The sequence below is a fragment of the Dipodomys merriami genome, unplaced genomic scaffold (assembly GCF_024711535.1).
Source record: "Dipodomys merriami isolate MVZ:Mamm:240054 unplaced genomic scaffold, mDipMer1.0.p SCAF_33, whole genome shotgun sequence".
NCBI lineage: Eukaryota > Metazoa > Chordata > Mammalia > Rodentia > Heteromyidae > Dipodomys > Dipodomys merriami.
Window position 1 is genome coordinate 17,830,417 of NW_027204826.1, and position 25,821 is coordinate 17,856,237.

At 61.8% G+C, this 25,821-nt stretch overlaps 1 protein-coding gene across 2 annotated transcripts; it reads right to left on the reverse strand.

Annotated features, from left to right (window-relative positions):
• Positions 1–644: 644 nt before the first annotated feature.
• On the reverse strand, positions 645–25,465 carry Ap3b2 (adaptor related protein complex 3 subunit beta 2). 2 transcript variants are annotated; one of them, XM_070043339.1, is made up of 26 exons: positions 25,219–25,465; positions 16,271–16,346; positions 16,094–16,168; positions 15,732–15,827; positions 13,236–13,396; positions 12,612–12,678; positions 12,347–12,529; positions 11,715–11,998; positions 11,367–11,421; positions 10,832–10,903; positions 9,624–9,686; positions 9,233–9,365; positions 8,892–9,001; positions 8,244–8,420; positions 6,175–6,361; positions 5,511–5,629; positions 5,021–5,129; positions 4,606–4,723; positions 4,315–4,495; positions 4,166–4,226; positions 3,883–3,989; positions 3,554–3,782; positions 3,127–3,211; positions 2,872–2,969; positions 1,776–1,914; positions 645–1,686 (listed from the first exon to the last, which is right to left on the reverse strand). In XM_070043339.1, exons 1-26 carry the CDS (start codon positions 25,329–25,331, stop codon positions 1,536–1,538), a joined length of 3,249 nt encoding a protein of 1,082 aa, XP_069899440.1. In that variant the 5' UTR covers positions 25,332–25,465; the 3' UTR covers positions 645–1,535. The 2 variants fall into 2 exon arrangements, with proteins under 2 accessions (XP_069899440.1, XP_069899442.1); XM_070043341.1 differs by lacking the exons at positions 12,347–12,529; positions 12,612–12,678; positions 13,236–13,396; ... (2 more) ...; positions 16,271–16,346; positions 25,219–25,465 and adding an exon at positions 12,298–12,324.
• Between the last annotated feature and the right edge of the window lie 356 nt (positions 25,466–25,821).

Consider the following 25,821-nt stretch of genomic DNA (forward strand, 5'->3'; position numbering starts at 1 on the left):
AACGGCATCATCAGATTAAACTTGAAACGGTAGGAACGCGAAGAAGACCTTGAGGACATTCTTATTACCTTGGCCTGTGAGCTTTATAAACAAGAGCCAGAACAGGGTGTGAAATTTGACCTTAGAGTTCAAAGCTGTAAGCGCCCCGTGTCATCCCAGCTCCTCAGGAGGCTGAGAGCTGAGGATCGTAGTTCAAAGCCAGCCCAGGCAGGCAAGTCCGTGAGACTCTGATCTCCAATGAACCACTAGAAAACCAGAAGTGGTGCTATGGCTCAAGTGGCAGAGTGCTCGCCTTGAGCTGAAGAGCTCAGGCCCAGAGTTCAAGCCCCACCACCGACAAAAACCTACAAGGCAATCCATAAACTGGAAGCCAATATTTGCAATATGAAACTGCATTATGTTAGTTTCTGAGAATGTTTAAAAGCAATGAAGGAAAAGGACAGTTGCAAAGAAAAATGGGCAAAGATGGGAAGAGGCAATTGACAATAAAGACAAAATAATCTTAAATCCTGATAGGAGTGAATAAATTGTAAAATAATCCTGCAGTAGTAGAGTAGTATACACACATATGTATATAAAAGTAAATGAAATAAAGGAATAGCATTATGTATGACTCAACACAGAAAAAAAGCAACAAGCAGGAGAATAGGTAAAGATACTATTTATAAATAATCAAGATGCATGGTACACTACGGTTACACAGCACAGACGTGTCTGGGAACGTACATACTAAAAGTACCAGAATATGCTGGCACTGATAAGCAGAAAACCCAGTGTAGTTTTACTTTGGGGTGGGAGGGCTTGTTGAGTGATCAGTGTTCAGGCGGGGTTTGTTTCTTGTTTGGTGATTGGGGGTTTTAGGGGGGAGCCTCCTTCCTGCTCTGCTGGTGCTCTTCCACTTCAGCCACCCTCCTGGTCCCTTTGCTGTGTTCCTTTTTGTCCGGGCAGGATCTTCCTTTATGCTAAGCTGTTCTGGACTGTAACCCTACTTGTACTTCTCCACCATGACGGATGCAGGCTTGCGCCCCTGCACCCAGGCGCTGGCTGACACGGAGTCCCGGCAACTCTGTCCACTTTGCCTGTCGGGCTGGAATTGAGGTGGCCATCTTCCCCTTCCGGGTTGCTACAACTACAGGCTCGAGCCACCGTACCTCAGGGGTTTTCTTTATGCTGGGGATATACCAGGACTTCATTTAAACAGACAAGGGATGGCAGTAATTAGTAGGTCCTTGGGGGCTGGAAGCTGAGTTACCCATCTCAAACTGTCATAAGAGTGTGTCCCAGAACCCCGTCAATCAAAATGTAGGAAAGGTTCCAAAGCCAGCCCCAAGCTGCAAGGCCTCGGCCAGGCCCAGCCACCCCCAGCGGGGCTGCTCTGGGCTAAATAAATAACTACCGAAAGCTGGGAGAGTGAAGGAAGCAGCCGTCTGTCTGCACAGGTCACTAGGTGCTGGGGTTGGGCGTGGTAAACACTGGGGGGGGGGAGGAAGGAGGACTGGGAGGCTGATGGCCTGGGGGGTGGGGGGGGGTGGACATCACTGGGTCAGAGCCTGAATCACATCCTTCACCAGCATGGTGCCTATCACCATCTTCTCGCTGTTGACGGTGAGCTGGGCAGCTCCCGCCGGCCGGGCGTCCAGAGTGAGCAGGACCAGGCTTCCGCTGCTCAGGGTCCGGCCTGCAAACCTAAGGTGGGTAGAGGGGGGGAGGGGGGACTGAAGGCCACTGGGCTGGGCCGGGGCTGGGCCCCACAGCCATCCCTCCCCCCCTGGCACCTGTACTCCTCCGAGGTCCCGCAGGGCACGCGGCCCAGGTGGGCGGTGGCGGTCACCCGCTGCACCACGGCGTGGTCGCTCCGGCAGCAGTCCGGCAGCACCAGCTTCTCTGTGATCTCGTTCATGCCCATCAGCTTTCCTGTGGAGGCAGGCTGCATCCTCCTCACCCGCCCCTCCACAGAAGACACAGCCCGCCCCGTCTTGTCCATCCTCACGGCCTTGCCTCTGTACCTTCAGTCTGGCCATGTTCAAGTCTTTCTAGAACATTCTTTCTTTCTTTTTTTTTGGTCCGGTCGTGGGGCCTGAACTCTAGGCCTGGGCGCTGTCCCTCAGCTCTTCAGCTCAAGGCTAGCGCTCTACCACTTGAGCCACAAGGCCACTTCCGGCTTTTTTTCTTTTTGCTTATGTGGTGCTGAGGAATCGAACCCAGGGCCTCAGGCATGCAAGGCAAGCGCTCTACCACTGAGCCAACTTCCTAGCCCTCTAGAACATTCTTTCTGGGAGATCCTCCACCATGCCAGTGCCCAGACGCCCTTCCCCTTCTGGCCCAACGCCTCCCCAAATCAGGTCACAGCCTCGGCCCAGGCTTCAGCGGGTCCCTCACGACTACCCCCAACATGCTGCACCCCTAGTGTCAGAGGGGTGTGGTACTGCAGCCTACAGACCATCCCAGGAGACCCTTCCAGAGCCTGCCCCTTCCCCTACCCCATGCTGGTGGGGGAGAGGGCTCCAGGATGTTAGACTATAGCTTTGACCCCCCAGTGCCCCGGGTCAGACTGCTCCCCTCTTCCCCCCCCCGCCCCACTCCTGCTCCCCTCTTCCCCCCCCACTCCTGCTCCCCTCTTCCCCCCGCCCCACCCCTGCTCCTCTCTTCCCCCCCACCACTCCTGCTCCCCTCTCTCCCCACCTCTTCCTGCTCCCCCCCACCCCGCCCCTGCACATGCTGTTTCCCTGCCTAGACCTCGCTGCTAGCTGAGTGCAGTGAAGGCTCTGTGAAGGCTCAGCTGCAGGCCCCAACTCCCGTCGCTCCTCCCCTTCCCCCCCTCCCAGTCCCGTGGGGCTTGGGACACCAGCCCAGGGTGTGGGGAGCGCTTACCCTGCTCCTTCTTGAACTCGTTCTCACTCATGAACACAGGGGCCATCAGCTCCCCAACGGGAGGCTGAATGCAGACGTAGAACTGTCGGGTCTGGGTGCTGGGAAGGGTAGGAGGAGGCAGGAGGTGAGGCCAACCTCCTCCCCACCTAGAGGCAGCCGAAGGGTGAACCTGGATCTCCCAGACACTGCCCCGCCGGCTCCCGCCCGCCCACCTCCACGCACACACGCACATGCACGCGCGCGTGCGACACCCACCACAGCTGGAAGTTGGCAGCTTGGGTGGAATCGCAGAAATTAATGCCCAGGACAGCCGTTGTAGACTCTCCAGGTGCCAGCGACTCTGACGGCGGCGGGAAGGAGCACAGGAGATGGTGGAGCCTGAGGAGCCCGGAGGGCGCAGCGCTTCTGCCCTCCCCTCAGTTCACAGCCCCCCACCCACCCCCACCTGCAGCCCTGGCTCTCTGGACCCATTTCCTCCTGAAATCCAAACACCTGCCCCTTGCCCATCCTCGCTCCAAGGCACAAGTCTGCCACTCCTGGCGCCCCCTGCCCCGGCAGGGCCTCGCTGGCCTGTCTGGTCCACTGGGCTCAGCGCGGCTTGCCACCTTTGTGGCCCCCGGCCTGGCCTAAGGGGTCCTGCCGAGGCATCTCCACCCCCACCCCGCTCTACGCCCTCTGGTACCGATTTCTGGAAATTCCTGGATGCTGATGCCAGCAGGCAGTTTGGGGGTGCCCACACGCAGCCCCCGAATGGGTGTGTCGGAGCTGTTGGAGAAGTAGATGTGCACAGACACCATGTGCGGGTCCCCGGAGAAAGGCTGGCGGCTGAAGGCGTAGTCCACAGCCAGGCCCTCGCCGGCCACGCGGTGCAGCAGCTCCTGCCTTCCTGCGCTGGACACCGGGCTCAGCAGCTGGGGAGCGCGAGGGGGGGTGTGGCAGACAGCAGGAAGGACTCTGGGTCCCAGCCCCCCCCATCCCTGACTGGCCCCGTCCCTCCCCCAGCCCACTCACCGAGGGCACCAGACAGGAGTCTGTGAGCGTCAGGCCCTCAAGGTCAGCAACCAGACTGGCAGACACAGCGCTGGCGGGAGACACAGGCTGGACGCTGGGAGGCGTGACTGTGGCAAGGCAAGGTGGGGTGGTGTGGGCTGAGGGGAGCCCAGGACGCAAGGAGCCGATGCTCAGCACCATGGACAGCGAGGCGCGGCCGCCTACAGGCTCCCTGGGCAGGGCCGGGCCCAGAGCCCCCCCAGGCCAGCCTCTGTCCCCCACAAGTTCCACCACCCAAACTCACAGTCCTCCAGATCAAGCAGGGAGATCTCCTTGGCTGCAGGGGTGCTTTTGCTGCTGGGGGGCTGGAAGAGAAAACAGGGCGGCGTGAGAAGCGGTGGGAAGGCCCGAGCCGCATCTGACCTGGGGTGGGAAGCCCTGGCCAATCCTCACTGTTTTCGTCCTCCATGCGGTGGCTTCTGCCTGCTCCTCCTCTGTCTCTGACGTCTCCTCGGACTCTGAGGAGTCGCTGCTGGAGTCGCTGTCATCGTCGGAGGAAGAGCCTTCTCCGGCGCCCTCGGACCCCTTCTTCCTCTTCTTCGTCTTCTTCTCTCCCTCGCCCTCACTCTGTTCACTGGGGGGAGGCGGGGCCAGGTCCACCTGCGGCCTACTCTGCCGCGCGGACACACAGGGGCCACGCCTGAGCCCCCGCACCCGGCCCCTCGCCCAGTGGGGTCCTCTAACCTCGCACTGCCTCTCCCTCTGTCCTCCTCCTCGTCCTCGTCCTGGTCTTCGTTGTCCGACTCACTGCTGGATGCCCCGGAGCCACTCTCGCGGTCTGACTCGCTCTCAGACTCGGGCTCTGCCAGGAACAGTGTCGCTGGTCGCCCCCCACCCCGTCCTGAGCGGAGACGCGGGCCCCAGCTCCAGACTCAGCTCCAGAGCTCCAGGCCTCTGACCCACTCGGCCCCCACGCCAAGAGGAGCCCATGTGAACACAGACGGTATACACGCTTCGCCACCAATGTGAACACAGACAGGTCTACGTGCTTCACCACCAAGGGGCGTGTGCAACATGCACACACACACAGAGCGGCTCAGTCACTGACCACGCGGGCCCATCACACATGGAGCCCAGGGGCGCAGCTCTGCCATCTTACCGCTGTCTGCAGACTCGGTGGGGCCGGACTCCCCCTCGGAGTCGGAGTAAAAGGGCTTCTCCTTCTCCTTCCTCCTCTCCCGGCTTGAACACTTGGTCCATTCGGGCACCTGGACAGGGTGGGTGAGAGCGTGTCCTTTCGCATGGAGGGGAAAGGGCAGTGCGTGCAGTCCCTTCACATCTTCCTGGGGCCCTACTTGTCCGGCCCCAGCGGGAGTCGGGGAGGAGAGAGACCCAGTCCACAGAAGGGGGGGGCGCTGCCTGCCAAGGAGGAAGCGTTGCAGGGTGGGCAGCACACGGGGAGGGGGCGGGCACACGGCACACGGGGAACCTGGGTGTATCCGCCCAGCAGGCCCACGCGTGTCTCAATAAGGGAGAGGTCTTCTTCCTGCACAGGGGAGGGTGTCAAGGGGCCTGGCCAGCCAATGTGCATGCATGCGCATGCGTGCACGCACACACACACACACACGCACACGTGCACCCTTGCTGACCTCCACGTTGCGCACAGACGGGTCTGGGGCTTCCTCCGGCCAGTCTGGGAGTTCCTGGTAGCCCGTGGCCTTGGCGTTGAGCAGGTGGGACAGAGAGCCCAGTTGGAAGTGGTCTCGATCTGGGGACACACTAGAAGTCAGGATGGCTGCCCTTCCCTCGGGGAGACTCAGAGCTGAAACCCCCATTCCTGAGGTCCAGGGAAGAGAAGCAGCGTGAAGGGCACTCTAGGAAGGCCAAGCACTGGTCCTGTGGTCAGAGGGCCGGATGGAGTCCCTCTCCTTTCAGGGCAGACCCTGGAGCAGAGGTGAGGTGGGGAGGGGGGAAGGTGGGCGGGCTGCAGGTGAACTCGGGACCCTTAGGAGCACATCGCTCACTCCTCGCTGTGCTGTCTCCCCCGTTGCTGGTGGACTCCCAAGCCTGAAGCCTGCTCAGGGGAGGAGCTGGAGGGGCCTGAGAGGACGGGGTCCTGCTGGCCAGAGGGCAGCGGTGCTGGTGGGTGGGAGAGTAGGCACCAGCTGCTGCAGGAGAGAAAGGGGCGATCGGACACCTGCCTGCCATGTCCCCTCCGACCGAAGCCTGGTGCTGGCTGAGCCTGCGGCCGGGGCCTTGGCTGCTTCCTGTCTCCCCCAGGGGACTGTCCTGCCCTGGAGGCAGGCCTCCCACCTTTGAAAGATGACTCTAAGACCGGGGCCGGCTTGGGGGCCAGGAAGAGCTTCTTGGCCTGGCGGCTGAAGGCCCCGCCCTGCTCCGGAGGGGCGACGAGCTGCCGGGTGAAGCGGGCCCGGTCGCGGATGTCGTAGTTCTGGTCGTACTTGGCTAGACTCAGCACGTACTGGGTCAGCAGCTTGGTCTGGGGGAGGAAGGAAAGGTGGCTGGTGGCTGCCCGAGGGCGGGCCCAGGAGGCTCTGGAGCTGTCCTGTTCAGTAAGCACACTTGTGCTGACTGTGGCACAGGAAAGCAGCTCACCTGGCAGATGCACTCTGGGTCGCTTTCCTGTGTCCTGACCCTCCACTACCACCAAGCCCTACACCCTGGGCCACTGCGTGCACAGAGCCCTCGGGCTTCCTACCAAGAATCAGGACCTGCTGCCCAGCCACGGGGCACAGTCATCTCTCGGCCCGACCGGGATCTAGCCTGCTGTGGCGTCAGAAGGTCGGGACCTGTGTGGGCTTGTAGCGGCCCGCACTGTCCCCCATAGCACCAGGACGGGGGAGGCGGAGCTAAGGCAGGGCAGCAGTGTGCACAGAAGAGCCTCTCCCCTCCCACGTGCCAGGCGCCAGCTCCTCCACTCCCAACCCAGAAAGAAAGAAAGAAAGAAAGGGCAAGGAGAGGAGGAAAACCTCTCCGATTCCGAAAGCCATTCTGCAACGTCCCGCCTTCCAGTGAAGAATCACCTAGGGGTCAGTGTCAGTTGTCTGGCCAGCCCATTCTGGGTGCCCGGATTGGGGCTGCGGCCCTCTGGTCCGCTAGCTGGCTACTCACACCCACATCCCTCCCTGTCTGCTCTGTCTGCCGCTCCGTGAATAAAGTGCTCATTTTGTATTCTTTCTCCCATGTGGCTATGAGCATGTGGAGACTAATTTGTCCTACACACGTGGTTATATCCCCAGGACATGGTTACACTCGTGCCAGGCAAACAACCAGTCAGGAAGTGTATGGTAAATAAATGGAGGAAGTAATAATCCTATAACAAACTGTCACCACCTTTCCCGCCCCTGGTGGCCCACCTACCTGAGTCCCTGGGGCTGAGGCTAGTAGCCATGAGGGCCAGGAGGCCCCCTTCAGGCTGGGCCAGGTACTGCACCCTGCAGGGCCCATCCCTGACCCCAGTTGCCCCTCCATGTTTTGCTGAATCTGCAAACCTCTTCTATCCAGGGCTGTAGGCTTTCCGGGCCACACAGACTGTTTCAAGCAGTCAACTCTGTGGCTGGAGCACGGAAACAGCCATAGACAGCACAGAGCCAAACGAGCACTGCATGTTCCAATAAAACTTTATAAAAAAAACCAAACAGGCAACAGATTTTGCCCAGGGGTAAGAGTAGCTGATTGGGACTGTGAGAGTAGGCACGGTGCGGGTGGGTGACGCTTCCAACATCCCAGCAAGTGCTGTGCATCACACCTACTCTCAGAATCGCCTGGGGGACGTCAGGGCTGTCAGATACCCAAGAGGCCCTCGCCCCCAGATGTGCCCATTTATGAGCGAACCACAGCCTGGGATCAAAAGACATTACGCACCAGCACCTCTAAAGCCAAGGACAGCCTGGGCCCTTGCTGAGAGCACAAAGGGCTAACCATCACCAGGCCCCGGCATGAAGCGCGGCGCGGCTCCTGGGATACACACCGACCCATCAGTGCCTGTCACTGTGGGGTTTTCTGTTAGCCACAAGTGTCCCAAAGCACACACAGGTGCACAAGCACATGTGCATGCATGCATGTACGCACACGCACACACACACAAACAGGCTAAGGGAGTTTTTGTTGTTGTTTTTGGTCGTGGGGCTTGAACTCTGGGCCTGGGCGCTGTCCCTCAGCTCTTCAGCTCAAGGCTAGCGCTCTACCACTTGAGCCACAGCGCCACTTCCAGCATTTTCTGCTTATGTGGTGCTGAGGAATCAAACCCAGGGCCTCATGCATGCAAGGCAAGCGCTCTACCACTGAGCCACCTTCCCAGCCCAGCTAGGGGAGTTTTTAAGGACCGAAGAGGACCGGTGTGCACAGCTCTGGGTCTTCACCTGCTTCGAGTTGGTCAGGTAGAGCTTGGCCGCCAGGTTGATGACCTGCAGCTTGACGATGTCCTCCTCTGCAGTGAACGACTTGGCCATTTTCCTCAGCACATCAGGTGCGATCTTGGGGACGTGCTCACAGTACTCCCCAATGAGCCACAGGATGCTGGCGCGGGCCATGGGCACCTGTGGGGCAGGGAGCGGCAGGGACCGACCAGGGTGAGCACGGCAATGTGGGTGGGCGGCTGGGCTGGCTGAGCGTGGAACGGGGGCAGGATGGAAAGGCAAGCCCTTTCCAGCCAGCCTCCCTGCCGTCCCTAGGGCTTCCTGTGCGTACGCAGAGCCTCAGGCCTGGTCCTGACGCTCGGGATTTGCTGTACCCTTGAAGCCATGTATCCACCAAGTATAGATGCTTCAATCCACAGTGCAATAGGAAACACAGCCAGCCAGCCTCAGCTGTGATCAATGCTGTGGAGCTCGGAGGCGGCCTGGGAGGGGCTGACCCTGGGGCGCCCACGTTCGGGTCGCACACTCTAGTCTCTCCTCCTTCCACCAAAAGACCTTCCCAAGCCACTGCGGGAGCCTTGCAAGCTGCTATTGCGAGACACGAGCGTTTCACGGCAGGGCCCTGAGTCCTGGGACGGGACTACCCCTCACCTGGATGTTGTCTGTGAGCTTCGCCAAGTGTTTGATGATCTCCTCGTGCTGTGCCGGCTGCATCTGCAGCAGCTTCTTAATGACCACCACCGACTCTGCCACCACAAGCTCTAGGAGAAAGAACAAGTGTGGGAGCCAGGCCAGCCAGACGGCCACAAGCAGACGGACAGACACACTGGCAGCTGCGGGAGCCTCAGCCTCTCCCCAACCCCTCCTCTGGAGCCCATGGAGGTGTAGGAACACCTGGGCAGTGGATGAGGCAGACTGACCACGGGCGTGCTTTGCACGTGGGCTGACAGGTTACCCATCAGCCAGCAGGGCGGGGCAGCGCGGACACTGACCGTCGCGGTTGGACAGGAGCTGCACCAAACCATTGAGGCAGGTGTCTCGGACTCGGCCGATGTTGGTTGCACAGCGGCCAATGGCCTGGATTGTGGCGGCCACGAAGTCTTTGTCCATGCTGCGGATGTAGGTCTGTGGGACGTCACAAGAGTGACCCTTCAGGCAGCAAGCCCTCGTGCTGCTGCTCCTGTGAGGGGCCTTCCGGAAGAGTGGCCGCTCACTGTACCCCTCGCCATCCAGAGAGGGGGCTCCTCAACCCCACAGCCAGCAGAAGGCACCGGAAGGTCCTCCCAAGGGACTCTAGGCACAGCCAGGTGGCCCTAGTGGCCTCTCACTTCACAAAGCCATCTGCAGAGCCCCTGGCCCCCCAGCCCTGGGCCCCGGCCTGACCTGGAACTCCCGCAGGACAGTAGGGATGTTGGTCTCGTTGGCCAGGTTGGTCAGCACTTCCAGCTGCAGGGAGAGAGGGTTGCCAGAGGTGGAGAGAGCAGTCAGAGGGGGGAGGATCACCAGGAGGGGGAGGGTAGCAGGGAAGGGGAGGGTAGTCAGGAGGAGGAGCTGGGTGCCGGTGGCTCACGCCTGTTATCCTAGCTACTCAGGAGGCTGAGATCTGAGGATTGTGGTTCAAAGCCAGCCCAGGCAGGAAAGTCTGTGAGATTCTTAATCTCCAATAAGCCACCAGAGAACCAGAAGTGGTGCTGTGGCTCAAGTGGTAGAGCGCTCGCCTTGAGCTGAAGAGCTGAGGGACAGCGCCCAGGCTCAGAGTTCAAGACACATGACAAAAAAAAAAAAAAAAAAGGAGGAGGGTGGCAGGGAAGGGGAGGGTAGTCAGAAGGGGGAGGGTGGCAGGGAAGGGGAGGGTAGTCAGAAGGGGGAGGGTGGCAGGGAAGGGGAGGGTAGTCAGAAGGGGGAGGGTGGCAGGGAAGGGGAGGGTAGTCAGAAGGAGGAGGGTGGCAGGGAAGGGGAGGGTAGTCAGAAGGAGGAGGGTGGCAGGGGAGGGGAGGGTAGTCAGAAGGAGAAGGGTAGCAGGGTCAGAATACCAAAGTCTCTTAACCGCTCTTCTTAACAGGATTCTCACCACCACCCCCACCCCCACCCCCACCCCCACCCCCACCCCCACCCCCCCCCCTCCCCCCCCCCCCCCCCCGGAGCTATCAGGTGCGGCAAGCCGCTCCCAACTCCAACACAACCTGAAAGCTTGCCAGGCTTCCAGAATGGAGACCTGAGCATCCGGAGCTCTGCTGTCTGCCTGCCTCCCCTAAGCCCGGGCCCTGTGCCCGGCCCGGCCCGGCCCGACCGCGTGGCTGGATCCTTCTGGAACCCTAGGTCTGCAGGACTGAGTCACAGCAGGCGTGGAAGCTGCGTGGAGGAGGGGTTCCCCTCCACTTCCCGCGCGCGCGGGGTGTTGGCGGGAGAGAGGCGCGGCCCGGCCCGCAAGCCACCGGTGTCACGTGGCTCCGGGCAGTCCTTCCCGGGGCTGGCGGACTCGAACCCAGGTCCTCCCGGCCCAGGGCGGGCCCTCCACGGCTGCCGCAGCCGCCCGCGCAGGACGCGACGTGGTGAGGCGGCTGTGTCCGCGAGGGCGCCGCGGCGCTCACCTTCAGGATCTTGATCTGGGTCGGGTCCGTGGACCGGATGTAGAAGCTCTTCAGGTAAGGTTCGAACATGCCCTGCGCGAGAGCGGCCGGAGCTCCAGCGGGCCGAGCGGGCCGGCCTGGCCTCCGCCCCTCACCGGGCCTGCGGAGGGAGCGGGGGCCTCCGGGACCCCGGCCTGGACCCCCGACCAGCTGCCCCCGTCCCCCGCTTCCCCCCGCCCCCCGCCTGTCCCCTGCCTGACCCCGCCCCCTCCCCGCCCCGTCCCGCCCATCCCCCCGCTTCGCCCCCCCCGCCTGTCCCCCATCCCCCGCTTCCCCCCCCGCCTGTCCCCCCGTCCCCCGCTTCCCCCCGCCCCCCGCCTGTCCCCTGCCTGACCCCGCCCCCTCCCCTCCCCGCCCATCCCCGCCCATCCCCGCCCCGTCCCGCCCATCCCCCGCTTCCCCCCCCGCCTGTCCCCCCGTCCCCCGCTTCCCCCCCCCCGCCCCGTCCCGCCCATCCCCCGCCCCCCTCCCCCGCCCGGCCCCGGCCAGCGCTCACCCGGCGCTTGATGGACATGGTGGCCACGTTCTGGAGCACCACGTACTGCACCTCACTGCGGAGAGCACGCGTTAGTGTCCCTCGTCTCCACGCGGGTGCGGGGAGCCCGTGGGCGGGGCCGACGGGGGGCGGGGCCTCTTTGGTGGGCGTGGCTCCGGCAGGAGCCTGGGTGGGCCAATTGTGGGTGGGCGGGGCTCCTCAGTGGGCGTGGCGGCGGGAGGGTGGAGCCTCTTTTGCAATGGGTGTGGCACTGACGGGGGGGGGGGTGGTCTCCCTGCGGTGGGCGTGGCAGGGCGGGGCCTCTTGCAGGGGGCGGGGCCGCGGGCGGGGCGGGGCGGGGCGTCGCACCTGTGGCTGCGCAGCAGGCGCACCAGCGCCTTGGCGATGACGCCCACCTCGGCCTTGGGCGCCAGGTGGAAGTAGAGCTGCGCCACCGCCATGACCACCGCGGCGCTGCGGCTCTGCAGCAGCGGCTTCGTGTTGCGCAGCAGCAGCCGGTGGTCCGGGTCCATGACGTAGGGTTTGCGGGCGGGCAGCGCGGCGGTGGCCGCCTCTCCCGACCCTGGACCCTTGGCCTCGTCCTCCTCAGAGCCGTAGAAGGCTTTCTCCGGACTCTCCTCTAGCAGGGACTCCTGGACGGGGACAGGGGAGTGGGCACCTCTCGGCGACCGCGTGCCCACGGCGGCCAGGGTGCCCGCGGTGACCGCGATAGCCACGGCGGCCAGGGTGCCCGCGATGCCGCGGTGACCGCGATGGCCACGGCGGCCAGGGTGCCCGCGATGCCGCGATGGCCGCGATGGCCAGGGTGCCCGCGATGGCCGCGGTGGCCCCGAGGCCGCGGTGACCGCGGTGGCCCCGAAGCCGCGGTGACCGCGGTGGCCCCGAGGCCCGCGGTGGCCCCGAGGCCGTGCGGGCGGGCGCCGTCACTCACGTTCTGCGTGGGGCTCAGGAACTGCGTGCGCGCGGGCGCCGTCACTCACGTTCTGCGTGGGGCTCAGGAACTGCGTGCGCGCGTAGCGGGTGAGCATGCTGATGATGACCACCTGCCCCCACTCCTCCACGTCGATCAGCAGGTTGCACAGCTTGCGGTAGTTTTTGTGAATCAGGTCAATGCGCTCGGGGCACACCTCCTCAAACGCCATCACCACGCTGCCCGCCACCAGCTGGGGCAAAAGGCAAGGGAGGGCGGTGACCAGGGAGGGCACGGGACCTGCGGGGCACTGCCTGCCCCGAGAGAGGACGCACCGTGGTCTTGTCCGCCAGCAGCTTCTCGATGACTTCTATCAGTTGGTCCTTCTGGTCAGAGTCCAAACTGAGGGAGAAATGACGGCAGGAGTTTGCCTCCTCCTGCCCCTCCTGTCCCTCCTGCCCCTCCTGTCCCTCCTGTCCCTCCTGCCCCTCCTGTCCCTCCTGCCCCTCCTGTCCCTCCTGTCCACTCCTGTCCCTCCTGTCCCTCCTGCCCCTCCTGTCCCTCCTGTCCACTCCTGCCCCTCCTGTCCCTCCTGCCCCTCCTGTCCCTCCTGTCCCTCCTGCCCCTCCTGTCCCTCCTGCCCCTCCTGTCCCTCCTGTCCACTCCTGTCCCTCCTGTCCCCTCCTGCCCCTTCCTGCCCCTCCTGTCCCTGCTGTCCCTCCTGCCCCTCCTGTCCCCTCCTACTCCTCCTGTCCCCAGCTCCCCTGGTGGCTGCTGAGCCATGCACACCTCCTGCACCCCACCTTATGGATAAAGAGGTGTGCAGCCCGCCTTTCTCCTCCCCTCTCCTGTCCCTACACTCTCCTAAGCCATGTGAAGAGCAGCCAGGGAGGCGAGCAGAGGGAAGGGGTGGGGGGGCTTGGGGCCGGCCCTGGGGCAGGCGTGGGGAGAGGGCATACCTGTAGAGTTTGGGGATGGCATGGGCAGCCGTTTTCCGCACATAGGGAGACATGTCCGAGGCGGCTTCCTTGATGGCCAGCATCATGATGGGCGCTATGATGGGCACCCGGATGCTGGAGAGCACGCGCAGGGCGCTGGCGCGGATCAGCTGGTTGGGATCCTAAAGGTGGGGGCGGGGCCAGCCTGAGCGGGGCTGGGCTCCCCGAGGGCCGCTGCCTACACCGGCCTGGCTTCCCTGCCCACCGGCCTGAGGCCGGAGGCTGTACTGGAGGCAACACCTAGTGACACCTGAGCAGCGTGGCCAGGGGAAGCCCAGCAGTGGGAAAGCGTGAAGACCTTTCAGAGCCATTTCTGTTCTCTAGGAGCGAGGAGTCTGTGTGTCTGTGCACGGGGCAGGGCAGGGCCAGCAAGTGCACATGCAAGGGCATTTCTCCCTTGCATACCTTTCCCAGAAACCTCTCAGAAACTGCTCTTCCATGCTGTTGGAGTCTGAAGAGCTGTGAGGCCCTCCTGTGCCGACTGTACCCTACACACCCGATCCGAACAGCTGAGGCCCTCCCCTGTGCCGACTGTATCCTACACACTCGATCCAAACAGCTGTGAGGCCCTCCCCTGTGCCGACTGTACCCTACACACCCGATCCGAACAGCTGAGGCCCTCCTGTGCCGACTGTACCCTACACACCCGATCCGAACAGCTGAGGCCCTCCCCTGTGCCGACTGTATCCTACACACTCGATCCAAACAGCTGTGAGGCCCTCCCCTGTGCCGACTGTACCCTACACACCCGATCCGAACAGCTGAGGCCCTCCTGTGCCGACTGTACCCTACACACTTAATCCGAACAGCTGAGGCCCTCCTGTGCCGACTGTACCCTACACACCCGATCCGATCCGAACAGCTGTGAGGCCCTCCCCTGTGCCGACTGTACCCTACACACCCGATCCGAAGAGCTGTGAGGCCCTCCCCTGTGCACCCTACATCCACCCAACCAGAGCTGGGCCACCCTAGATTCTAGCCATGGAGCCCAGGGCCGTCTCCCCACGGCTGGTGACACAGCAGCTAAACATCATGTTTTATCTCAGGGAGAGACACCCGTGGCAGGTGCTGGAACATCAGAGAGATGCTACCAGCTTTCTAAAATGGAAAAAGAGATCCATAAAACTGCAGGCGAAATTGGTAATTCCTAGCAAAATTCTGGATATGGTATTTAAATGGGTGGTTTAGAAGCATTTACTTGAATTGCAGGACTCAAATCATATTACATCAATTAGCAAGCCCCGCTTTACTTTCACTCTCTATTTGGAAATAAGTGAGAGTCACAAAAATCTGCTTTCCCTTTTGACAGGGTGCTTAGGCTGTAGATGGCAGTGCTATGGTTTTTGTTGTTGCCTTGTTTGGGTCTGTTTTTGTTTGTTTGTTTGTTTGTTTTTGGCAGCACCGGGGTTTGAACTCAGAGCCTCATACTTACTAGGCCGGAGCTCTACCACGTGAGCTACACTCCAGCCCAGTTTTTTTTTTTTTTTACTGTTTATTTTGGGGATATGTCCTTGTGAATTCTTCTGCTCAGGCTGGCCTTGAGCCGTAATTCTTCAGATCTCGGCTTCCTGAGTAGCTGGGATGACAGGAGGGAGCTGCTGCCGCCTGCCTGACCCGGTCGCACAGTGGCGAAGGCTCAGAGTTTTCGCTGTCGGCGGAACTCACACTGCAGACACCGGGGACTTTGTGTGTTGAAATGTAATTCCCACCATGGGCACAAAGGACGCCTCTTAGAGATATATCAGACTGAAGTGGCCGCTCATGCTTGTAATCCCAGCTACTTGGGAGGAGACATTAAAAGCATCCCTGTTTGCAAGACTCTCACCTCAACCAAGGCCCCAATTTCGAATTCCAATGTGATTGCCATTCCCCAAATGAAAGAGGGTGAAGAGGACTCTGAAGCAGTGGCCAGTGGGCGAGGTAGAGAGTGTGCCCCTTTCAAGTGTGATGCCTGAGCCACCTCGTAACTGCAGACCAGCCAGCAAGCAAAAAGACTTGTGCTCGCGGCTCATGCCTGTAATCCTGGCTACTCAGGAGCTGAGAGCTGAAGATCGTGGCTCCAGCCAGCCTGGGCAGGAAAGTCCTCCAAGACTCTTACCTCCAATGAACCACCAAAAAAAGCCAGAAGTGGGTCTGTGGCTCAAGTGGTAAAGTGCTGGCCTTGAGCTTTTACAAAAGTTCAGGGACATGACCCTGAGTTCAAGCCTTGCCATCTGTGGCTCCAGATCTGCGAGCTGAAGAACCCATGTTATTCAGCAATAGCCAAAGAAAATAGAGCAAGACCATGGAGCGTCCAGGCAAAAGCCCTGGGCACTCACCTCCTCGCGCCCTTCTCAGCCCGGCCTCTACTCCCACGGGCCTGGCCCAATTTCGGAGGCAGGAAGGAGCCTCCCAAGGCCCTCCTCCCACACGGCTCCAACAAGACTCAGGCCCCAGAAGCACCAGGGGGCCGCTGACCTTGAGGCCGCGCTGGAAGGTGGAGATGGACAGCAGGGCCAGGTCTTGCTGCTCCTCGGCGTAGCGCACCAGGTACACGTAGACGAGCTTCTTCACCTGCAGAGGGACGGCGGCTTTCCCAGGGGGCTGCTCTCATCCAGGAGTCAGCCCGGCGCAGCAGCCGGGACATGGGGGTGGCTTCCTCCTCGAGTGACAGGTCCTCCAGCGGGAAGCGGGTCCTCGGACCTCATCCACACGCCAGCTCCAAATACCCACAGGCTCTTCCGGGGGAGCCAGGCCTTCCCTTCCCTTCCCCACCGCCCGCCCCCCGCTGTCCGGCCCTGGCACCCGCCGGCGCTCACCACCCTCCCCCGCGGGCTCACCTCTATGTTCTTACAGGCCACGTTCTTCACCACAGCGGGAAACAGGTCCGAGGCATTCTTCCCACGGGCAATCATCTGGGTGCCAGTCAGGCAGCGGAGGGAGGGAGGATGGAGCATGGCTGGTGAGGGAAAGCTCACAGCGCCAAGACCCCTCCCCAGGGGAAGCCCCCCACTCACCGCCACGATTCTCTTCATGGCCTCCAGCTTGAGTGAGTCCTTGTTGGTGTCCAGCATCTCCTTGAGGTCATCGTGCCTGGCGGGGAGGCACAAGAGTCAGCCAGGGCGAGGGGCGGGGGGTGGGTTGTAATATAGATCACAGGTGCCACGCCGACTCCAGTGGAGTCTGCTTAGCATGGGAAACCATCTATCAGACCAAGATAGGGGCTTCAGAGACCTATCTCTGAGTTTTGGGACTTCACCGAGTCTACCTCAGAGAATGGGGCTTTACAGAGACCCATCTCCGAGTTTTGGGACTTCACCGAAGTCTACCTCGGAGAATAGGGCTTCTAAGAGGCCTACTCCTGGAAAAAGGCTGGCAAACCCCTGGGAAAGATGTGTTTCTCTGTTCTTGCTTTTCTTTTCCTCACTGTATAAGAGTGCCTATTAATCTTTTACTGTTTCTGCTGTTCATTATACTTACTCATTGTCAACGTTCCCTTATTCAAAGCTCTTTCTTAAAAGAGTGTTGACGACTCCAATATCTGATGAGTGTCTTAAAAATATGACTAACTATGGGCTGGGATGTAGCTCAGTGGCAAAGCGCTTGCCTAGCAAGTGCAACATCCTGGGTTCGATCCCCAGTACCAAAAAAGAAAAGACAAAAAAAATACAGTTAAAAAAAAACCCAAAAAAATATGACTAACTCACCAGAGTTAAATGCTACCCTGAAACCCCTCTTATGGAGGCTAGTAGACAAGTTATAAGTAAATATAAAAGTATTGGGGGTTTCACAAAGTCACTCCAGCAGAAGGAATTGTAAGAGATTTACAAGAAGCTGTAGGCGCGGCTAGAACAGAAAGAATGTATGGCAATTGCGGAGATAACTACTTAGGAGAAAGAACTTCCTGGTACTCTCATTTACTAAGAGACTTGCTAGATCTAGGCCTCCGTGACCTTACTATTAAAGAAGGAACAGGAAAAATCTTATGGGATAATTAAGGCCGCTATAGAAATAAGGTAATGGTGAGATGGTGACAAACGTCAAAACCCATTATATTTCTTAGAGATAAGCCGGAAACAAGTGCCTTTCAGGCTACCAGCTGGTGACCACCCAGGAATGAAGCCCTGCAGCAAGGTTGTGTAAACTTTTGCCCCTTTCCTATGAAGACTTCTGTTGTAAAAGTTTGTTATCCTCTGCATTAAATCGCACTCAGCACTCAGCATCCACTCCTCATGTGTGTGAGTTGTCTGTTTGCCATCTCCCCATCCTATTCCAGGTTCCTCCCCTAGGTATCCTCCGTCGTCCCGACAGAACCCGGTCCGCGGCAGGTGGCACCACACAGAAGAGACTCGGGATAGGTGCTGGTAGCTCACACCTGTAATCCTAGCTACTTGGGAGACTAAGATTAGGGAGGATCATGGTAGAGAAGTCTGAGATACCCCTGCTCAGCCAATCACAGGGTGCGGCGTGGTGCGCCCCATCCCATCCCAGCCGCGTGGAAGGCCGACATCAGAAGAACGGTGGTTCTAGACTCGTTGGGGTAGAGAAGCCTGTAAGAGTCCGTCTCCACAGAGGGAGGTGTGCACAGTGCGGGCCTGTCATCCTAGCTGCAAAGCAAAGCTCAAACAGGCGGCTCTCAGGTCCGAGCATGCAGCCAGGTAGAAAGTGGGCCTCATGTCAAATAACCAGTGCAAAAAGGGGTTGGAGGTATGGCTCAGCAGTGGAGCATCTGCCTAGAGTCCCAAGTTCAACCCCTAGAGAGGGTCGCGGAGAGGGACACCACAAGGGAGCCAAGCAAGACCAGTGAGAGGAGAGGCAGGGGACGTGGGTTATTGGCAGGAACAAGTAGGCATCAGGCAGAGCCTGCCGCCTCCAAACAGACTTTTATCTAGAACAGATGTGTTGACGCTGTAATGAAGATGCTCCCAGTTGACAGCACAGGGCCGCCCACACATAAGGTGAGCATACTACAGACAAGCGCGGATTCAACAGGCCACAGTTCACAGCCCGACCCGCCTTGAGCGAGGTGCTGGGGGAGAGCGGAGTGCCACATTCTGCTAGCCCAGGAAAGGACTAAAGGTAGAGCACTTTGACACCTTCAAGTGCCTGACGGGGAGTTAAGCCTGGCGCTCTGGCCCCTCCCCCGCGGCGAAGCCGGCTCCCCCAGGCTTGGCATCCGAGCGTCTGGCTTGAGGACCAGGCAGGTGTGCGGGAGGTGACGCACACCTGTGGATCGTCTAGAAACAACTGGAAATCAGGAGCTGGGAGAGGTGACAGTGACATCCTCATAGAGGTCACGGTGAGAGTGACATCATCACGGAGGTCACGGTGAGAGTGACATCATCATGGAGGTCACAGTGAGAGTGACATCATCACGGAGGTCACGGTGAGAGTGACATCATCATGGAGGTCACGGTGGCCACTGCCGATGGTGAGAAGTGAGGGGGGGAGTGGGGGGGCACGAGACCCAGGAAGGCAACTCCACCTGACTCCTCCCTGGCTGTGGACGCACAGGAGCGCGGCACAGACGCTCTCAAAGCACACGTCTGTCCTGAGGAGGTGGCGTTTACTTATTCAGTTTGAACTTGGGGCCTTGCACTTGCTAGGTAGGTACTCCCAGCCCCAGCCCCCCTCCCTGCCACAGCCCCCCTCCAGCCACAGCCCCCCCTTCCTGCCACAGCCCCCCTCCCTGCCACAGCCCTCCCTCCCTGCCACAGCCCCCCTCCAGCCACAGCCCCCCTCCAGCACCAGCCCCCCTCCAGCCACAGCCCTCCCTCCAGCCACAGCCCTCCCTCCCTGCCATAGCCCCCCTCCCTGCCACAGCCCCCCTCCAGCCACAGCCCCCCTTCCCTGCCACAGCCCCCCTCCCTGCCACAGCCCCCCTCCAGCACCAGCCCCCCTCCAGCCACAGCCCCCCTCCAGCCACAGCCCCCCTCCAGCCACAGCCCTCCCTCCAGCCACAGCCCCCCCTTCCTGCCACAGCCCCCCTCCCTGCCACAGCCCCCCTCCCTGCCACAGCCCCCCTCCCTGCCACAGCCCCCCTCCAGCCACAGCCCCCCCTTCCTGCCACAGCCCCCCTCCCTGCCACAGCCCCCCTCCCTGCCACAGCCCCCCTCCCTGCCACAGCCCTCCCTCCAGCCACAGCCCCCCTCCAGCCACAGCCCTCCCTCCAGCCACAGCCCTCCCTCCCTGCCACAGCCCCCCTCCCTGCCACAGCCCCCCTCCCTGCCACAGCCCTCCCTCCAGCCACAGCCCTCCCTCCAGCCACAGCCCCCCTTCCCTGCCACAGCCCCCCTCCCTGCCACAGCCCCCCTCCAGCACCAGCCCCCCTCCAGCCCCAGCCCCCCTCCAGCCACAGCCCTCCCTCCAGCCACAGCCCCCCTCCAGCCACAGCCCTCCCTCCCTGCCACAGCCCCCCTCCCTGCCACAGCCCCCCTCCCTGCCACAGCCCTCCCTCCAGCCACAGCCCTCCCTCCCTGCCACAGCCCTCCCTCCAGCCACAGCCCCCCTCCCTGCCACAGCCCTCCCTCCAGCCACAGCCCCCCTTCCTGCCACAGCCCTCCCTCCAGCCACAGCCCCCCTCCAGACACAGCCCCCCCTCCAGCCACAGCCTTCCCCCCAGCACCCCTAGCTTCAGCCTTGCTTTGGCTATGGTCTTGTGCTTCTTGCTGAGCCAACCTTAGATGGCGATCCTCCCCTCCTCCTCCTCCCACACACCTGGGATTACAGATGTGACTCACTATGCCTGGCTTGGTTTTTTGTTTTGTTTTGTTTTTGTCGGTCGTGGGTCTTGAACTCTAGGCCTGGGCACTGTCCCTCAGCTCTTCAGCTCAAGGCTAGTGCTCTACCACTTGAGCTACAGTGCCACTTTCAGTTTTCTGAGTGGTTCACTGGATATGAGTCTCACAGAGTTTCCTGCCCGGGCTGGCTCTGAACCTGGAACCTCAGATCTCAGCCTCCTGAGTAGCCAGGATGACAGGTGTGGGCCACCGGCGCCCGGCTGTTGGCCTCAGCTAGCCTCAGCCCTCCACTCCGTTCCTCTGTAGCTTTTCACAGGTGTGCACCACCTCACCTCCTCAAGAAAAAGCAAGTGGAAAGACAACCCACCACCACCCAACCCAACACAAAGCCTTGCTTGAGGTGGGACAAGGGCGGTCAGCATCCAGGCCCACGCACACAATTCAGCTCTCCCTGCCTGTCGGATGCTCTGCCCCCAACGGGAAAATACCTCGTCCCGTCCCCTGGCCAAGCCAAGAGCTGAGTTCAGGCGGAGCTCAGGACAAAGGGCAGCCCCGGCAGCGGGCCTGGGCCGCCCGAGGGCTCAGGCCCAGCCTCTCTGGTGTATGACGTCCACCCCACAGACACTCCACCCACACGCACCCACACACAACACGCTGTGGAGACACAGAGCCTCCGCCTGGGACCCTCGCTGGCCTGCAGGGCTCAGTTCCTGTCTTTGGGTGTTCTTCACACCAGAGTGTCTCCACCACACCCCCACATACCGCAGGTCCTGCCAAATGCACACCCAAGGACACCCGGCCCACCAAGCTGGCGCCCACGGGCCCAGGCAGCAGCGATGGCGGGAAGAGCCCTGGGCTGCCCCCCCCGGACCCCCCCGCCGGCCTCCGTGATGAGGCTGAGGCTGACCGTGAGCCTCAGCTCCACAGCAGACCCGCGTGGGGTGCATCCCTGGAGGCCCGAGTGCCCCAGGTCGCACTCCCTGCTCCCCCTCCCCACCCGAATCCCAGTCCAGCAGCCGGGAGAGGCTGCTCAGACCTAGCGGAGCCCCTCCAGCTCTGGCCTCCAGGAGAGAGAGCTCAAGATGGAGCTTCCACCCTTGAACCCTTGGCTGCTTTTTTGTCTCTTTTTTTGGTTTGCTTTTGTCGGTGGTGGACCTTGAACTCTGGGCCTGGGCGCTGTCCCTCAGCTCTTCAGCTCAAGGCCAGCACTCTACCGCTTGAGCCACAGCGCCACTTCCAGTTTTCTAGTGGTTCATTGGAGATAGGAGTCTCACGGACTTTGCTGCCCGGGCTGGCTTTGAACCGCGATCCTCAGATCTCAGCCTCCTGAGTAGCTGGGATAATAGGTGTGAGCCACCGGCACCCGGCTCCCTTGGCTGTTTTACTACCCTGTCCTTCAGAGCCTGCAGGAAGTGAAGCACTGGAGCATCCTGCTCCACCTCTGAGGGAACCCTGCCACCAGCCCGGTCCTCCCCCTGCCCTTGAAAGCATCTGTGCGGGGTGCCCGCTACCCTCCGCCGGCTGTGCAGGCCGGTGGCCCGGCTCCTCCCCATACCTCAGGGGCTGGTCCTGGCCCCCCTCCAGGCAAGGCCCTTCCAGGGGTGCATCTGGGTTTGTGTCATCTTCTGGGGCCTGCAGCCACCGAAGCTCCTCAGGCTGCAAGGCCTGGTACCAGGATGGCGGCCCACCTTCAGGGTCTAGCACCGGGCTGGCAGCCTCCCGGTCCGCCCCGGAAGGCCCTCGGGCCCCCGGCCTCACCATGGTGCTGTGGAGCTGCAGAAGCCGCTGCATGGGGCCCTGCTGAGTTGCACCTGCCAGCTAGACCTCCCGTCCCAGTCCCCAGACACCAGACGCCGGCCTCCCAACTCAGTAACCCGACACTGGCTGGGAGGGAGGCCCTGGTTTCCTCCTCCTCGCTGAGACGGGCCTTGGGAGGGGCAGAGAGCAGGGACCTGGTGCTCAGCTAGTCTCTACGCAGGAGACCCGGGGAACTGGGACCCCCCCCAAACTCACAGACACAATCGGCCCTGGCTTCCCTGAACTGCTCCCACCCCTTCACCCTGACCCCTCACTCCTGGTTCTCCTGAGACCTTTCGCAACTAGATCCTGGCATCATCCTCTCCCTTCCGGGAGTGCAGGCCCCCCCATACTTCAACCCATGGCACCTCAAATGCCCACCCACAGCCTCGCCCTCAACACCTCTGTACTGCAGTCCACGCTTCCTGCTTCTCACAGAACAAGGGAAGGTGTTGAGCTAAAGCCTGCGGCTCCCACACACATCCACTTGCTCCCACGTACACCTTCCCGCATCCACGCCTTCCTGCGCACACCCTCTGAGCACGGCTACCCCGGCACCCACACTCCCCAGCCCCACCCCCACGACCCAGGGACCGGGGCCTCTTCCTTTCCTTCGGCCTCTCCCACCCTTCTCTCCTCTGCCTCTTTCCCATCCACAGTGAAACGCGCTCTGGGCTTCCCCACCCAAATAGTAAAAAACGAAACAAGAAAAGAGCAAACATCCTTTACAAAGGTCTTCTGTTTTGTTTTGGCAATCCTGGTCCCGCGCCTACGAGGCAGGTGCTCTGCCTCTTGAGTACAGGCTCATCCCTTTTGGTCTTGTTTTGTGATGGGTCTCACGTTTATGCAGGGGGCAGTCTTAGCCTGGAGCCCTCCTCACTGACCCTGAAATCGATCACAGGCACGTACAGCCCCTCTGCCTTACTAAGATGAGGGAACCCCAACTTTTTGCTCCACCTGACCTTGAGCTTTCTGATCTCTGCCTCCTGCATAGTTTGAATGATAAACATTAGCCACAGTGCCCAGCTTATTGGTTGAGATAGAAGGTCTTACTTTTTTGGGGGGTGAGGGGGCTGGTCCTGAGACTTGAACTCTGACCTTGGGCACTGTCCCTGAGCTTCTATTGCTCAAGGCTAACACTCTACTACTTGAGCCACAGTGCTACTTCCTGATTTTTGTTCTTGAGTCATTTATTGGAGATAAGAATCTCATGGCCTTTCTTGCCTGGGCTGGTTTTGAACTGCCATCCTCAGATCTCAGCCTCCTGACTAGCTAGGGTGACAGTGTGAGCCAACGGCGCTGGACCCTTACTTTACATAAGGCTGCTGTTGAACCACAGTTCTCTGGATCTCCTCTCCCAAGCAGCTAGCTAGGTTTACAGCCATGTGGCAAGCCAAGACACTGAGCTTGAAGCTGACCTCTTTGTCAACCAATGGGATCAATTTTTTTTGTCTGACTTGACTTTAATAGGCATCAAGATACCTCAGACCATTATCTCATTACTGAAATCGTATTTTCTTTCCTTCCTGCCTTTGGCTCTCTTCTCCTCAGGCACTCTGAAATACTCTTGTTCCCTGGCCCTCTAATGTTCAGACTTGTGCCCGGGCTGAACTCATTTCACACACCTGGTGGCTGTAGATAACATTCCCTCCTGGAGTCTGAGTGTATAGGGAACAGCACCACCATGGACCTAGCTGAGGAACCAGTGCAAGGTGAGCAATGGTGACCCTCGCTGCCACCTCTCACATCCAGTGATCAATGTGCCAGAAGCGTATGGTGACCTCTGACCCTCGCCCCTCAGCTCAGCTGGGCCACACCCCTTCCCCACCCAGAGCACTTCTGGCTCTCTTCCAAACCTCTTCTACAGTACAGTCTTTTTTTTTGTTTTTAACTTTGCCTGGGGCTTGAACTCAGGGCCTGGGCGCTGTCCATGAGCTCTTTTGCTCAAGGCTAGCACCCTATCACTTTGAGCCACAGCGCCACTTCTGGTTTTCTGGTCCTCCTGAGTAGCTAGGATGACAGGTGTGAGCCACTGGTGCCTGGAAATAGTCATTATTATTATTATTTTATTATTTTGGCGGTGGTACTGGGGTTTGAACTCAGAACCTTAGTGCTTGTGATCTACGTATTGAGCTAGGGCTCGTTTACATGTTATTTATTCATTGTTGGGTATCGGGGTTTGAGCTCAGGGCCTGTGCTCGGCTGCTGGCGCGCTGGCCCCAGGCCTTCGTGCTTGGGCTATTTTTGAGACGTCTCCGGTTGTTTGCAGCCCCGGCCGAGCTCCTCCCACTCAACGCCTCCCGCAGCTGCCCGGCTCCGCGGGTCCGGCGTCGGGGCTCGGGCAGCGTCCGCCCGTGCCCGGCCACCCGCACCCCGGAGCCCAGGGCGGGCTCTGTTCCAGCGCCCTCCTCCCCCGAGCCGCCCGCCCTCGCCCCGCCCCCTCCCCTCCCCGCCCCCTGCTCCGCCCTGTTCCACTCCCAGGCGCAGGCCCCAGGGCTGCAGGGCTCGTGGCCGGGTCACCTCCAGGCGAGGGAGGGAGGAAGGGAGGGAGGGAAAGTGTCCTCCTGCGCCCCGGGTCCCCCAGCCCGAGGTCACCGTACCCGCCCCCCCCCCCCGCGTCCCCAGCCCAGGTCCCCAGCCTAGGTCCCCAGTCTAGGTCCCCAGCCCCGCGTCCCCAGCCCAGGTCCCCAGCCCCGCGTCCCCAGCCCGAGGTCACCGTCCCCGGCCCCCCCCCCGCGTCCCCAGCCTAGGTCCCCAGCCCAGGTCCCCAGCCCCGCGTCCCCAGCCCAGGTCCCCAGCCCAGGTCCCCAGCCCCGCGTCCCCAGCCTAGGTCCCCAGCCCAGGTCCCCAGCCCAGGTCCCCAGCCCCGCGTCCCCAGCCCAGGTCCCCAGCCCAGGTCCCCAGCCCAGGTCCCCAGCTCGGGTCCTCAGCCCCAGGTCCCCAGCCCAGGTCCCCAGCCCAGGTCCCCACAGCCCAGGTCCCCAGCCCCGCGTCCCCAGCCCAGGTCCCCAGCCCAGGTCCCCACAGCCCAGGTCCCCAGCCCCGCGTCCCCAGCCCAGGTCCCCAGCCCCGCGTCCCCAGCCCAGGTCTCCTGCCCTGCGTCCCCAGCCCAGGTCCCCAGCTCGGGTCCTCAGCCCCGATCCTCAGCCCCGCGTCCCCAGCCCAGGTCCCCAGCCCAGGTCCCCAGCCCAGGTCCCCAGCCCCGCGTCCCCAGCCCAGGTCCCCAGCCCAGGTCCCCAGCCCGAGGTCACCGTCCCCGGCCCCCCCCCCCGCGTCCCCAGCCTAGGTCCCCAGCCCAGGTCCCCAGCCCCGCGTCCCCAGCCCAGGTCCTCAGCCCAGGTCCCCAGCCCCGCGTCCCCAGCCCCGGGTCCCCTCCGGCCCCGCACCGGCCCCGGCGCTGTCCATGGTGCCGGCCCGCGCGCCCTCACCGCTTGTAGTCGGAGGAGAAGATGCCGCCGCTCGCGGGGTCGTGGCCGTACTCCGGCTCCCCGGGGCCGGCGGAGCCCGCCTTGTCCTCGCTGTAGGCCGGGGCGGCCGACATGGTCCTGCGGCCGAGGTCGCGGGATGCGCGGATGGGATTTATCAATCAGGGCCGCGCCGCGCCTCACGGCGCACGCGCCGGCGGGAGGGGCGGGGCCCGCGGGGACGCGCCCGCCGGGGACGGCGCTCCGGGAAGGAGCCCGCGGGGACGCGCCTGCCGGGAACGCGCCCGCCGGGAACCCCGTCCGCCGTAGAGAACAGACGCACGCACGGATGGGAACAGCGTTTAATGGCGCGGAGGGTCCGGGGCGCGGCTACTCGGGGCGGGGGCCCAGGTCCGCCGACACCTAGGAGGCGGGGAGGCTGCGTCAGGGCCGGGCGGGGCGGGGCGGGGCGGGGCGGAGCGGGGGGACCCGGGCCCGGGCTCACCCCGCCGAGGCTCAGGTCCACGTCCAGCAGGCGCAGCGCGAAGTGCACGCAGTTGTTGTGCGTGGGGTGGTAGGGCGGCGGGTCCGCGTCCATCGCCGCGCGCACGCGCCGGTCCAGCGCCG

Coding starts and splice junctions, on each gene's coding strand:
- Ap3b2 (XM_070043339.1), bottom strand. CDS start 25,331: ATGTCGGCCGCCCCGGCCTACAGCGAGGACAAGGCGGGCTCCGCCGGC. Junction 2,970..3,126: donor GCTGCCAACTTCCAGCTGTG/GTGGGTGTCGCA, acceptor TACCCTTCCCAG/CACCCAGACCCGACAGTTCT. Junction 1,915..2,871: donor CGAGTTCAAGAAGGAGCAGG/GTAAGCGCTCCC, acceptor CTGCCTCCACAG/GAAAGCTGATGGGCATGAAC.